This window comes from Ochotona princeps, chromosome 16 (assembly GCF_030435755.1).
Source record: "Ochotona princeps isolate mOchPri1 chromosome 16, mOchPri1.hap1, whole genome shotgun sequence".
Lineage (NCBI taxonomy): Eukaryota > Metazoa > Chordata > Mammalia > Lagomorpha > Ochotonidae > Ochotona > Ochotona princeps.
The window spans coordinates 21060624-21075945 of record NC_080847.1 but is presented as its reverse complement, the minus strand read 5'-3'; the positions used below and the strand labels follow the sequence as shown (position 1 = coordinate 21075945).

Here is a 15322-nt window from a genome sequence, read left to right as displayed (position 1 = left end):
AATCAATAACATTATCACCCACACACTTACCTCATCAACAGACATGGTTGGATGTGGTGGATGATTATATATTCGCTGGAAGTAGCTGTTTGCTTCATCATCTATCTCTTTACTAAAGTGCTGATTTGCCTCAGGCCATACCTGAGACAAGTCCGCTGTTAGAAACAAAAATGCAATCAGGAAGGAGGCTTTTATATCCTTCCTCTATTCTCCCATAAAATACAGAAGGCCAGAGAAACTAACAGTAGCCCAATAATCAAACGTTAAAATTGTAAAACTTATGAATGCAATTCAGTTAATATTAAAGTACTTGGGTTCAGTATATCATGCTAAGCGTCTTCTTACAGTGCCAGCGTCACATACAGGCTGCTACACTTCAGATCTAGGCTACTGCTAAAGGACGGGAAAGGAGCAGAGGGGGACACAAGATCTTGGTCCCCAACACATGCATGTGAGACCAGGAAGAAGCTTCAGGCTCCTGGCTTCAGACTGACTCAGGTGAGGCTGTTGCAGCCATTTTAGGGAGTGAAACAATGAATGGAAGATGTTCTCTGACTAGCCGCCTCTGTTAACACTTTCAAGAAAAATTTAAGAAATTAAAAGTGTTCAAAATTAGATCTAAAGATTTAAAATGCTCTACATAATCTACCTTGTTAGCTTTCTTCATCAAGGCTTATATCTAATGTTGTAAGCTCCTGCTAACGCACCTGAAAGCGGAGAGGGTAACTTCAGGTGCTCAGGCCCCTACCACGCAGGGAGGAGACCCTGGCTGGCTGGAGTTTCCAGGCTGGTGGCTTCACCTAGGCCCAGATATTTGGGACATTAACCAGTGAATCAAAGATCTCTACCTTTTTTCTGTCTAGTCAGCCTTTCAAATATTTTTTCTTTAAAATTAAAAACAACCCCCCCCCCCCCAAAAAAAAAAGAAAGAAAGAAAGAAAGAAAACAAAAAAGCCAGAGTTACTCTAGCTACAAATTCATGGCACTTACCCTTAAAATACCCTAACATTAACAAGGTTTTATCATTTCTAATACAAATCACATGTAACAAGGGACACACTGATACACAAAGCATGCTACAAAACAACAGACAAGTCTTTCACACTAACATTTTCAATTCAACTGAACTGTTTATCATGAATGAAATTTCAAAAGGTTACTGAAAATGAAATTAAAGGATACATTTTATTACAAAAACTGAATTTCGTGCAGAAGATTTTCTTAATATGTATTTTCCATGAACTTTATTACGTTCATTACTTTATTTATATTCATTACTTTATTTATATTTGAAAGTTATGGCAAAGAGGGAAATTAAAAAAAAAAAGATATCTTCTATATAGTTATTTCACTTTCCAAATGGCTACAATGGCCAAAGCTGATGCAAACAGATGGCAGAAGCATAGACTCCTACCCAGATCTTCCATGTATTGGCCCATGCACGTGGGCCATCTTTCACTGCGTTCCCAGGCACACTGGCAGGGAACTGGATCAAAACTGGAGCAGCAGGAATTCAAACCATTGCTCAAACACCAGTAAAGTATGCAGTGCCTTATCCTGCTACACCACCAAGAGCTTCTTAAAGATCTTTTCTATTTAATTCTGAAGACAGGAATACATAATTCTCATCTATGGACTTTGAAGAAATCAAAACTTTTAAATTGTCTTAATCTATTTCACGTAAGGGGCTTCAGTTATGGTGCAGCAATTAAGCCATCTCTGCAACACCGCCATCCAAAGCAGAGCACCAGCGTTACTTACTTCCTAGTCACTGGGGACACAGGATAGAAGGTACCTGCCTTACCTCTAAATTTCTCTCTCCCTTAAAATCAAAATACTTTTTAAGTGTGTCATTTATTATTCTTCACAATGTTACAGAAAAGGATGACTATAACTACTCCTGACTTGTTAAAAACATCACAGGACAATCCTCCACTCTGTGCCACTGGCATCCCATATTGGCATATTCAGTTCATGTCCTGGCTGTTCAACTTCCAATCAGCTTTCTGCTGATGTCCTGGAAAAGCAGCAGAGGAGGGCCCAAGTCCGTGGGACATTGCACTCACATGGCAGCAGCACAGAGAAGCTCCTGGCTCTGAGCGCCACATCAACTAAGCTCTGACTGTTGTGACCATGGAGAGTAAACCAGTGGATGGAAGATGTTCTGTCTCTTCTCTCTTTCTGCAATATGCCTTTGAATAATAAATTTTTTAAATTACCAAACTTTACAATTAAGGTTCATATAGCCTGGAATAACAGCCCTTACGAGTGCTAGAATCCTCTTTGGAAAGATGATCCAAAGCTTTGAGACCCTGTACCTGCAAGGAAGACCTGGAAGAAGCTCCTGGCTTTGAAATGGCTCAGCTCTGGCAATTGTGGCCATTTAGCGGGTGCACCAGAAGGCGGAAGCACTTTCTCTGTCTCACATTCCCTGTGTAAAATCTGTTTTTTTCAATAAAAATAAATAAGCCTACAAAAAATTTTAAAGATTTGATACATATATATTGAACACAAGAGTTTTCTAAAAAATAGAACTTTCCAGCTTTTAAGATAACCTCAAAACAAAAAAGCATTAACAATCTCCAAACTACCACTTATTAGCTATTACTTTTTTCTCAATCCTGAACAAAGATATAACTGACACTTCTAATTTTAATCATTTAAATTCATGAATTTTTCTCATTAGTCTATGACCCCACTTTAATTGTATGGTCTTAATAACTTACTAAGAGACATCAAGGTTTTTGTTTACGTAGCTCTAAGGACAAATAAAACTAGTAATTTTTATTTTTAATTTTTGTGTACATCAGTCACACTCCACAATCACAGACAACACTACCACTTACAAGGTTTCATCTTACTCTGCTGGAATGTAGGCTGATTCAATCCAGAGGTGCCCAGTTTCCTTTGTACAAAAGGATCATTATTCACTGCAGGAAGTCCAAGAGCCCCAGATCCTATACCGGTCAGGCTGCCTGTGCCAAGACCACCTACTAGAGAGAACAAAGGTAGTCAGCAATCTTATGAATATTCATGAGTCCCTAAAACCTTTCATCCAATTTAAGAAACTATAACTATCACAAAAATTGATCTTGAACAATATATGTAAGCATTTATATTACTTTATTAGTTCCATCGTATTATTGACATCAGTATCCAAATTTTAAAGTATACTTTAAAGTATGTTCAAAGCACAGTAGCATACCCATGTTAGTAAAAGCTGGATTCCTTTACTAAATAATTAACACTGAAGAATTTCATGCTGTTATCTAGAGACACAATTGGGACTTTTATTCCACTTAACTCTAGCAAAAAGAACCCTAAAATGATGAGATCTTTGTAAAGAAAGATTTAAGATTCATAAGCATTAAGTGAATGCTACTGTCACATTGCAACATTTCTCTCCTTTCAGTAACCTAAATCAGAATACAGAAACTATAAACCAGTTCAAGCAAAAATGTTATCTTTATATCGTACAAAGGTCCAGCCCAAAACAGCTGAAACTGAAAAAGGTTTAAGCAACACTGCAACAAAGCAGAAAAACATGCTTGAATTCAACATGTACACAGAACAACTCAAATTTGTACTATACCACTTTTGGATAATTTGCACTATCATGAGTTTTCGATTTAAGCGCTTTAGACTATGTGACTAACACAATTACTCTCTGTTGTAATTTAAAGATGAATTCCATCTGAATATTGCATAAGCTAAATTTACAATTAAAAATTTATACTAATTTCTTCATTCGTTTTTAATTCTTTTTTTTTAATTTATTTTATTCTTTTAATTGGAAAATCAGATATACAGAGGCGGAGAGACAGACAGGAAGATCTTTCGGCTGATGATTCACTCCCCAAGGCATCGCAACAACCAGAGCTGCACCGATCCAAAGCCAGGAGCATCCTTTTGGACTTCCATGCAGGTACAGGGACCCAAGGCCCTGGGCTGTCCTCGACTGCTTTCTCAGGCCACAAGCAGGCAGCTGGATGGGAAGCAGGGTCACTGGGACTAGAACCGGCAAGACTTTGGGATCCCAGCACGTGCAAGGTGAGGACTTCAACTGCTAAGCTACTGCACCAGGCCCCCAATTCTTCATTCTAAATAGACTTCAATTTTGCATGTTGAAGCAACTTTCACAATACTGCTTAAGGTACTTTCCTTATCACACTTTAAAAAAAAAATCATGACCTTACATTTTACAAAACAATAAATCTGTAAATTATCTACAACCCTGATCTCCACTGCTTACCTGGAAGTTGTGACGAAAGTCCTCCAATACCACTGAATGCAGTTGTCTGATTTGGGGTTGAAAGGGGTGGAAACGCTTTTGCTGGTGACTGAGGGGTACTGAAGGCAGAACCCAAATTTGGAGGGAAACCCTGCATGCTCTGGGTGTGAGGGGCAGCTGAACCACCTATACTAAGAGATGCCATTCCAGCAAGAGGGTCAATCTAAAGAAAAATAGTATAAAAATATATTAAACATGGTTCACGGAAAGGTAGACATGACAAAGGTAAAGCATCTTTAGAAACAGCTGTTCAAATCCTTAATAAGCAATCGCCACCCACACAATCATAATACTAACCTCCCAATCATCAAGTCAAGCATGTCTGTCATTCATTTGTCAAACACTTATTAAGTCTAAATACTCAAGTCCTGCCCAATTACCAAAGGCCACAGAACATATTTGCTAAACTTCAATAGTAACCACAAGACAGACCATCTCTGAAAACAAATTATTCAACTTAACACAATAAAAAAGAAACTGGAAATAAAATTTCAAGTAAAAACAAATATAGCAAAATTTCAGGAATTTTAGTGGTTGGGGAAGGTCAGCTCTAATTTCAAAAACAAACTGAAAAACAAGGTTTACTATTCACCAAAAAAATCCCTTTAACTATCTACTTAGCTAAACTTCTAAGCCTCATGGCACCACTTCATACTCTCATTACAAAAGAAAATAAGCGAATGCCACTTAAACCCCAACCTGCTATTCACTGCAGCTGGAAACAGAAGCAGAATATGTTGCTCCCAGAAAGAAAGGGGTGGTCGATGTCAGGGAGTAACTTAAATGTACCTTGTTTTTAAAAGAGCAGTTCAGTTGAGAGCTGAAGAGCCCCAGTTATAACAAGTCGTTATGCTCTAGCACTGTTGCATGGCCCGTGAAGCTACAAACAAGACATATCAGGTTCAAAGGCAGTGCTTATTCTTCCAAGAGTAATTCTTACTTTTAAAAAGAAACCTTTTCCATTACCTAAATGAAGTTTTCAATACTTTTCCTTCAGTCAAAATCTATGTGGCAACTGAAATCTATGCTCAACTACAATGCCTATTTATGGTTCTCCATTACAACAAAAACAGTATACATGCAGCTATCTAAAATGGAGTATATTTTAAAAACTACTTTAGATGTAGATGTGTTTACTCTATTCCCAGCCTATGAGCAACTTCGGACATACCAACTGCAGCATTCATTTTACCTGAACAGGAGAAATGGCATCTAAGCTGCTAGCACTGGGTGGGCGTCCTTTTGGCATAACTCCAGGTGGTGGCTGTCTGGCCTTATTCATAACATTACTGCAATTGGCTACCATGGTCAGGATGGTTTCTGATAACTCCTGAGAAACACTCCTAAAAATGAAAAAAAAAAAAAAAAAAAAAAAAAAAAAAAAAAAAAAAAAAACCACCTAAATGATATGACTTTAATTTAAAAAAGAAAAACTGCTGGAACACAAAGATAAATTCCAAGACATACCATCCATTTACAATACACATTTATCACTGATTTTCTAAACACCGGCTTTTTCGTGAAAAGCTTAATCAGTATACAATGGCAATAATATTTTTAATTACTCTAAGAAAAAGTTTACATTTTCAACTACTTTGTTAACAAATCATATGCACACCCAGACATACCCAATCAAATGTTAAGCAATTTTTTATGTTATATCATAACCAAACAACACATTAATACTGTATAGATCAATTCAAAACACATGGCCATCACACTTAGTAGAACCTGGTGCTCTTTCATCTCTGTAAGTCCAACTTTCCGATAAAGGTAAATAAAAAAAAAAAAAAAAGAGCAGTTGCAGTTCTCAACTCCCACTAGCAACCTGGCCAGCACAGAAAGCTGGGAAATGCAATCAGTGTACACAGGAGCACTGCTACCTTCTCATTTGTAAGTGGCTGCTATAAAACTAAGATAAACAGGTGTGGAAATGTGAAGCTTCTGTTAAAACAAAAAAGAACAAAGCTCAAAAATACTCAAATATCAAATTCACTTATTATTTTTAAAAAGTTGGGCCTGCGGGCCCGGCGCAGTGGCCTAGTGGCTAAAGTCCTCGCCTTGAACGCCCCGGGATCCCATATGGGCGCTGGTTCTAATCCCGGCAGCTCCACTTCCCATCCAGCTCCCTGCCTGTGGTCTGGGAAAGCAGTCGAGGACGGCCCAATGCATTGGGACACTGCACCCGTGTGGGAGACCCGGAAGAGGTTCCTGGCTCCCGGCATCGGATCGGCGCGTACCGGCCGTTGCGGCTCACTTGGGGAGTGGGACATCGGATGGAAGATCTTCCTCTCTGTCTCTCCTCCTCTCTGTATATCCGGCTTTCCAATAATAATAAAATCTTTTTTATGCTCATTTTTTAATTGTTTTTTATTCATTAATTACATTGTATTATGTGTCAGTTTCATAGGTACTGGGATTCTCCCCACCCCTCCCCAAACCCTCCCACCATGGTGGACTCCTCCACCTTGTTGCATAACCACAGTTCAAGTTCAGTTGAGATTCCCTCATTGCAAGCATATACCAAACATAGAGTCCAGCATCTTATTGTCCAGTCAAGTTCAATGGTTTCTTAGGTATACCCTGTCTGGTTTGAAGACAGAGCCAGCAGAGTATCATCCCAGTCAATTAAAAGCTCCAACATACCATCAGTAAAAATTTACATCATTATGGAATTAATTGACATAGTAATGAGTAGCTAATATGTTAAAAATAAATGCTAGTTCTTAACCACCTTCTGTGACCACCTCATTGACATTTCAATTTTAGTTTATACACAACATATAACATACATAACATGTTATATATAACATCATATCATCTTAAATTAAGGCAAACATGTGGTATTTAACCTTTTGGGATTGGCTCATTTCCCTTAGCATTATGGTTTCCAGTTTGGCCCATTTGGCCACAAAGAGCTGCATTTTGTTTTTTTTAATAGCTGAGTAGTATTCCATGGAGTAGATGAACCATAGCTTTCTTATCCAATCCTCTGCTGATGGGCATTTTGGCTGCTTCCATGTGTTTGCAATTACTGATTGTGCTGCTATGAACATAGGAGTGCATGTTGGTTTCTCATAAAACAAGTGTTCTGGATATATTCCTAGGAGTGCTATTGCTGGATCATATGGTATGTTGAATTTGAGTTGTTTGAATGTTCTCCATACTGATTTCCATAGAGGCTGTACCAGCCTGCAGCCCCACCAGCAGTGGAGTAGGGTTCCCTTATCCCCACAACCTCGCCAGCAAGTGTTGTTGGTGCTTTTATTCATGTGGGCCAGTCTTACTGGCATCAGGTGGTACCTCATTAATGTTTTAATTTAGATTTCCCTTATTGCCAGGGAACTTGAGCATTTTTTCATGTTTATTTGCCATTTGGGTTTGTTCCTTTGTGAAGTGTCTGCCCATTTCCCGTGCCCATTTCTTGAGTGGCTTGTTTGTTTTGACATTTTGGTTGTTTCGTAGCTCTTTGTATATTCTGGAGATTAGCCCTCTATCACCTACGTAGTGCACGAAGATCTTCTCCCATTCTGTGGGTTGGGAGAATCAAGATGGTGGAATAGGGTAAGGACACATTTAAACAGATGGAGAAACATTAGCCAGTTTGAAGCAGAGAGGCACATTCCAGGAAACAGGAAAGGACAGCACAGCAGCAGAGGGGTACCTGGAGACTGACAGACACAGGAAAGCAGCGGAAACAACGGTGTGGTTCCCCAGTGACCGTTACCGCAGTTGCATTCAGCGAGCGGAGATCTGAACTCCAGTGGATCAAATTAAAAGTACAGTGGAAAGTCTCCAAAACAGAATCAATGTGGAAGAAGCTCAGAATTGGAAGATATTTCCTATCACCAGAGGAAACAAACAAAAAGCTGGAAGCAGAACTGGATCAAGGTAAAAAAAAGTATTCAAGATTTGAAAGATACTATTAAAAGGCCAAATATAAGTTATGGGAGTCCCAGAAGGTGCAGAAAGAAGCAGGGATTAGAGGTGTATTCAATGAAATAATACAAGAAAATTTCCCTGGTGAAAGAACTAGGAAACCAACATCCAGGAGGGGCACAGAACCCCCAACAAGGTTGACCAAAAGCGATCTTCACCATGACACATGATCATCAAGCTCTCTTCCAATAGAACATAAGGAAAAGCTCCTTAAATGTACCACCCCCCAAAAAAAAAAATCAACTGACATAAAAAGGAATGCTAATTAAATTCACAGGAGACCGTTCACAAGAAACTCCACAGGGCAGAAGAGAATGGAGTGACATATTCCAGATTCTAAAAGCAAAAAATTCTCGGCCCAGAATAACATACCCAGCAAAACTTTCCTTTGTCTTTGAAAATGAAATTTTTAAAAAGTAGTTTTTTATAACAAAGGGTCCCAAGCTACTTGAATATTCACATACAAAAGAACTGTGCCGCATCTTACGGCACATACAAAAATATTAATATAAGTGAAGTCTCTACACACAACAAATAGTTCAATACAATGGCTATAAAAATTACCAGATGAGAAATTGCTATCATGTTCAACCAACTTTTTGAATATCATGTTCAGCCAACACTTTTTGAAATCAGTAATTCATTCACATAATCCAACTCCATTATTAAATACAACAATTTCCAGCCAAGTTTTTCTTACCCTGCACAAGCTTGTAAGCAAGCCAACATAGTTGCCAGAGTTTCAGGAGGGAGTTGGGCACTTTTGGGCTGATCTTTCTCTGGGGCTAGTCCACCCAAAATAGAGGGGCACCGTCTCTTTAGAAAAGTCATACAAGCTTGGATGAATGGCTCCTGAAAAACAAAAGGTAATCAGAGACAGAAATTAACTTAAGAAAATCAGCAAGTGCCACGAATAAAAAGTGCCATTTAAGGGAGTTGTTCCTTTTGCCATCTAGCCAAAAACAGTGAAACAAAACAAAAAATAAAAGCAGAAATAAATGGACAAACCCTGCTTACCCCATGCTCTCGAATTTTGTCTGTGAGCCACTTGTCAAGTTTGAGGTATTCACGCCGTGAAGCAAGTGCAGCAAGGTCAATAACAAAAGCAAATGGAGTACCATTTAGCAGCATTGACAAGGCCTAAGCAAGGAAAGATCAGCAACAAGACAAGCAATCAAGTACATTTCTGGCCTACTTCTGTTTTCCACTCCTCACAGAATTTTAAATAAAACATTCTCCAAGTATTTCCCTTGTCAAAGTATTTGAAGCACTTTGGTACAATTTGGTGATAAGGTCTTACCTAACATATTTTATATCCTGATATTTCCAAGTTACTAAACCTAGGACAGAGTCACACTGAAAGCATGAATAATTACCTCTACCCATTTCTGAGACTTTCAACAGACTTCTTTTAACCTAAGCACAATCAATAATAATACATCTAGTGATGAATTACATTACAGACTCTCAATAGATCCCACTGATTGTAATAAATGTACTACGCAGGAAGACACAAAATTGCTGAAAAAATACTTATAGATTATTTATCAAAAAGCTCAATTATCACTCGTCTTTAGAAAGCCCTACAAAACACAGAAAGCAAGCGAAAACGAATGAAAGAATCTTCACATATCTCAAACTGCTCCTTTCCATTCTGTCCAATTTCAAGCAAATTATCTAACAGGTAATTAGAACATATTATTCTTAAGGCATCCATGTTACATAAAAACATAGCTGTCTTCAATAATAAGTGAGTCATCCTGCCCTATGAACTCACCTTCAAGTCCTGGGCCACATCAAGTATTCGAGACAATTTGGCCTGGTCATATTGTTCCCCTCTCATGTACCATTCTGCCATTGCATGCATGATAAGTTGGCGAATTGAGGGAGACTGTCCCTTGGAAAAAAGAGGAAGAATTTAAAGGCAATTCGAAAAAACACTCAGATACATGCCATTGCAAATGCCCACCTCATTTTCTGTGTAACATTTAAGTAAATAATATATATTTATGAAGGCATCAACTACGAATATCAAACTTTTTTAAACATATCAAATACTATGAAATTAGAATTTATAAAATCAGAAATTAAGGTTAGGTTCCATACTCACATAGCACACTTTGTATGTCTGCCTAACATGTTTTTCAGCACAAAATCAGAATAGTATATGATTTAATATGGCATTCCCATTTTATACACTTCCATAAAATTTAACTGCAGAGCCTGACAAGATAGTCTACTGACTGTATATCTGCCACGATCCAGGGTGCCAGTTTCTATCCCGGCTGCTCCACTTCCCATCCAGCTCCCTGCTTGTGCTCAAGGAAAGCTGTAGAGGCTGGTCCAAAGGGACCCTGTACCGGCATGGGACACCTGGAAGAAGCTCCTAGCTCCCAGCTCCTAGCTCCCAGCTTCAGATCGGCTCAATTCTGGCTGCTGTGGCCACTTGGTAAGTAAACCAGTGTAAAGCAAATCTTTTTTTCTCTTCCTTTCTCCCCTTCTCTATAAACCTGCCTTTGCCATAAAATAAACTTCTAAAAAAAGAAAGAAAAGGAAGAAAAGCAAACAGACATCTCTTACCTGCCCATGCCACGCGTAGTGCAAAATAATAGCAGAGTTAGGATGATTCCCAAGGAAAATTGGCATCAAGGTGGAGATCAGCTCATGGCGTAAGGTGTGCCAAGAGGTGTTGATTTGTAGTAAGGCCAATACCAACATGTCTGGACAGTGTTTGATAGGGAAGCTGAAAAGCTGTTTGACTTGCTCATACTGCCCAACTTCCGCAAGCCTCAGCAGAGATTCAATCAAATCCAAGCTCTTCCTAAAAAGTAGAAGCGCTCTATCAATGAAACTCCAAGTAACAAAGTCATTTCCAACACGACACCTTATTCTGAAAAGTGATCAGAACCAAACTGGTGCATGTTTCAATTTAAAGATATGTTAATTGGTGCTACTTAACTCAGGATGATTATATTGCTATGCTTCCATCCAATTACACCTAATCTTTTTTTTTTTTTTAAGATTTAGTTTAATTTTAAAGGCAGGTTTTACAAAAGGAGAGACAGAGAGAATGCCCCCATCCATTGGTTACACACTCTATATGGACACTAACAGTCCAAGCTCAGCTGATCCAAAGATGGGAACTAGGAAAAAAAATAATAAAAGCAAAATTTAAAAATATATAAAAAATACAAGAGTTGAAAAAAAAAAGAGAGAAAAAAAATTTTTAAATTTAAAAAAAGATGATGGGAGCCAGCAGATGCCTAGGCTTTCCCAGCGGATGCAGGGTCCATCCAGGGATCCTGGGGGCATACTCCACTGCTTTCCCAGACCATAAACACAAAGCTGAATTGGAAACTGAGCAGCCAGGACATGATCCAGCACCCATATGGGATGCTGACACCACAGGGTGAACTAGCCTGCTGCACCACTGCACCAAGCCCTCTTCTCTGACTGATACACAGCTTCCTGCTACTGTGGTAGGAAGCAAGGAGATAACTAATAGTTGTATTCCCAAATGGAATGAAACCCTATATCCCTGGGTTTAGACTGGCACATCATGGCTGTTGTGGTGGTAGTTTTATTCAAAAAACTAATCATTGATAGGTCCTGTCATTCTTTCAAATGAATAATCTGAAAAAAAAAAATTAAAAAAACATTAGGGCCTCTACCTGGGAACCAGCAAACCACACAGCATCCAAGTCCAAGCTACTCCACTTCTAATCTAGTCCCCTGCTATTGTGCCTAAGAGAGCAATAGAAGATAACCCAAGTCTAGGGTCCCACACCCACATGAGAGACCTGCAAGCTGTTCCTGGCTCTGAGCTCCTGACTTTGGACCAGCCATTGCATAGCCATTTGGAAGTGAACCAGCATATTGTAGCTCTGTCTCTCCCCACCTCGTTCTCTGGAAATAAAACAATTTCTTAAACTTTTTAAAAAATCTTATTTTTAATATCATTAACACTATTGGGAAGGACATACGTCCATGTGGGCCCTTGATCAGGGTGGAGAGGTAAAGAGTAATGTACGAATAAGATATATGGGACAAATGCTTCAATTACCCCTCCCCTCAGTGATTGCGGGGATGGAGGAGGGGGATTCTAAGCAGCCGCTTCGGGCTTTCTCTCCCCCATCTCCCTCTGGAACTCTACCTTTCAAATAAAATAATCAAATGTATATGTGGGGAGCGGGGTACTGAAGCCACTCTGGGATTGAGAGGGGCTGTCGCAAGATGGCAGCTGGCCTAGGAGGCGGAGTTGGTCCTGCCAGCAGGTAAACAGGCAGTCACAGGGATAGGCTAATGCCCTCACTGATTACTGGCCTATCACACAGCGCCAAGTGGACCCACGGGGAGAAGTGATTGGTGAAGAACGATATAAAAAAGTAGCGCCATGGCCAAGCAGCTAAAGTCCTCGCCCTGAACACACCAGGATCCCATATGGGCGCTGGTTCTAATCCCGACAGCTCCACTTCCCATCCAGATCCCTGTTTGTGGCCTGGGAAAGCAGTTGAGGACGGCCCAAAGCTTTGGGACCCTGCACCTGCGTGCAAGACCTGGAGGAAGTTCCTGGCTCCTGGCTCCAGATCGGCACAGCACCGGCCGTTGCGGCCACGTAGAGGATGAATCATCTGACGGAAGATCTTCCTCTCTGTCTCTCCTCCAATCTGTATATCTGACTTTGTAATAAAAATAAATAAATCTTTAAAATAAAAAATGGCCAGGCAGCGTGGCCTAGCGGCTAAAGTCCTCGTCTTGAACGCACCTGGGATCCCATATGGGCGCCAGTTCTAATCCTGGCAGCCCTGCTTCCCATCCAGCTCCCTGCTTGTGGCCTGGGAAAGCAGTCGAGGACGGCCCAATGCATTGGGACCCTGCACCCGCGTGGGAGACCCGGAAGAGGTTCCTGGATCCTGGCTTCAGATTGGCGCAGCACCGGCCGTTGCGGCTCACTTGGGGAGTGAATCATCGGACGGAGGATCTTCCTCTCTGTCTCTCCTCCTCTCTGTATATCTGACTTTGTAATAACAAAAATGATAATAAAATAAATCTTTAAAAAAAAAAAGCTAGGCAGATGGACGAACGACAGAGGGACGGATGGACGACGGACGGAAAAAGACCAGATGAGGGAGAAGAAGGACAGGCGGGAAGAAGGGTGGCAGAGAGACAGCTGCAAAAGAGGGATACAGACAGAAGCAATAAAAGCAGTACGGAGAGAAGGGGACAAGAACGGAGAAATGCAGCAGAAAGTACGGGAAGAAATATGGGAAGATCGGTGGCGGAAAGAGGGCTGGAGAAGGGGGGAGGAAAGTTTACGCAGCCGCTTTTGGCAGTTCCGGTTGCAGTTCCAGCTTTTCCAGGACCCTAAAGAGTGTGCACCATCTTTTTAGTGTTGCTGCTGGGCGGCAACAGGTATAAATGAAATTTTTTTTTTTTAAAGCTAAGAAAAATTTTAGGGACTGGTGCGGTAGGTCAAAATACCAATTTTCTACCCTGTGGAATTGGCATTCCACATGTGCACTGATCTGTGCCCCAGTGCTCCACTTCTAATCCTGCTTAGTGTCTGGGAAAGCAGAGGTGGGTGGCCCAAGGTCTTGAGACCCTGCAACCACGTGGAACACACAGAAGAGGATCCCGGCTCCCAGAATCAGAACCCCCAGCCTAGGATTGGTTGTTGCGACCATTTGGGAAGTATAACAGTAGATAGAAAACCTTTCTGTAAATCTGCCTTTCCGGTAAAAAATAAATAAATCTAACAAAATGTGGGACATAGGAATTATAAAAGTTTTAATCAAATCAACGCAAGTATAATTTATGCAATGTGATGATAATAGATATTTTTCTTAAAGACTTTTTTATTTGAAAGGTAAAGACAGAGACAGGGAGACACAATGAGAGGTAGGAGATCTGAAAAAAACTTTTGCTCCTGGCTTCAAGTTGGCTGAGCTCCAGCAATTGGAGCCATTTAGGAAGTGAGTCAGTAGATGAGAGATCTTTTGTCTCTGTCTCTGTAAATCTGCCTTTCCAATACATATTAATATATAAATATACATCTCAATATATAAATAAATAAACCTGACTGTAGCTTGTACATTACTAGATTCCTTGTTTTTAAAAAGCAGAAATGACTCCACAGCTTACCAGGTGGCAATTTCCCGATTGTCATCCTCAGGTGGTGCTTTCAGGATATCAGTGGCAACAGTATGGCAGGGATAGTCAGCAAAACAGAAGATCTCTGGATTTATTAGGGAATGCTGAATGAAAGAGAGCTGGAACAAAAGAACATCCTTCCTATCAAATAATTGGCAAAACTACAAAAATTCCAATTATCAACAATCTCAACATTAAGGTTAACAGAAACATAGTATTCCTATACAAACCTTAAGTATTCATTGGAAAAATCAGACAACTGACAAAGAAAGAAACAAGGTCAAGGAAATGACCTTAGAAATAAACATCATTAAATTGCTGGAAAAATATTTACTACTATAGCTCAAAGGGATCCATACTAAACTAAAATAGTCCTTCAGTATTTATTATACTAAGTTCATAATACAAATTCTATGCAAACTTGCTTCCATTACTGGATAGATGGGACTATGTTAACCAATAAGCTTCCATTTCTCTCCCCTTTTATAACTAAGCTCCATTCACTTACCTGGCCTTCTGCATGTTTCCAAGGTCTATATATGAGGTCTACTGGGAAGACTTCCATGCCCAAGCCTCTCTGAATGCCATAAACCACATTATGAAGCCCTTTACTGTCACGAATTTGAAATCCAGGATGATCCAGTTCATAAGTTACTTCCTTGAAATTTAAACTCGGGTTCTACAGAAACACAGAAAAAGCTTAGAAACCTGATAAACAATGGGGTGTAATGGATTTTTTAAGAGTATTTTCATCTAACTTAAGAGACAGATATTCCTTCTTCTCTATTATTCCCCAAATGTTTGCAACCAAGACTGAGTTCATGCCAGAAAGGAACCTGGAACTCAAGCAGTTCCTTGAATATGGGTGGCAGTGACTCAACAGCATGAACCATCATCAAACACTTGGTTCAAGTTGGGCAACTTTATCAAAATCTGCTTCCC

At 39.9% G+C, this 15322-nt stretch overlaps 1 protein-coding gene and 1 non-coding gene across 9 annotated transcripts in view; both read right to left on the bottom strand.

Annotated features, from left to right (window-relative positions):
- Positions 1-15322, bottom strand: part of CNOT1 (CCR4-NOT transcription complex subunit 1) — a 73661-nt gene that overhangs the window by 38072 nt on the left and 20267 nt on the right. For 3 of the 8 annotated variants that reach the window (XM_058674477.1, XM_058674483.1, XM_058674478.1), the window contains exons 11-20: positions 14889-15059; positions 14372-14499; positions 10811-11051; positions 10008-10127; positions 9248-9370; positions 8931-9082; positions 5484-5634; positions 4253-4454; positions 2847-2993; positions 31-155 (exon numbers count right to left, since the gene is read on the bottom strand). In XM_058674477.1, coding sequence (XP_058530460.1) covers positions 31-155; positions 2847-2993; positions 4253-4454; positions 5484-5634; positions 8931-9082; positions 9248-9370; positions 10008-10127; positions 10811-11051; positions 14372-14499; positions 14889-15059 — 1560 coding nt within the window. The remainder of the gene's footprint in view (positions 1-30; positions 156-2846; positions 2994-4252; positions 4455-5483; positions 5635-8930; positions 9083-9247; positions 9371-10007; positions 10128-10810; positions 11052-14371; positions 14500-14888; positions 15060-15322) is intronic. The other 5 variants (XM_058674479.1, XM_058674484.1, XM_058674480.1 and 2 more) reach the window with 3 other exon arrangements.
- Positions 5073-5208, bottom strand: LOC118757720 (small nucleolar RNA SNORA50). Its single transcript, XR_004995333.2, has one exon. It is a non-coding gene; the product is annotated as a small nucleolar RNA SNORA50 (small nucleolar RNA).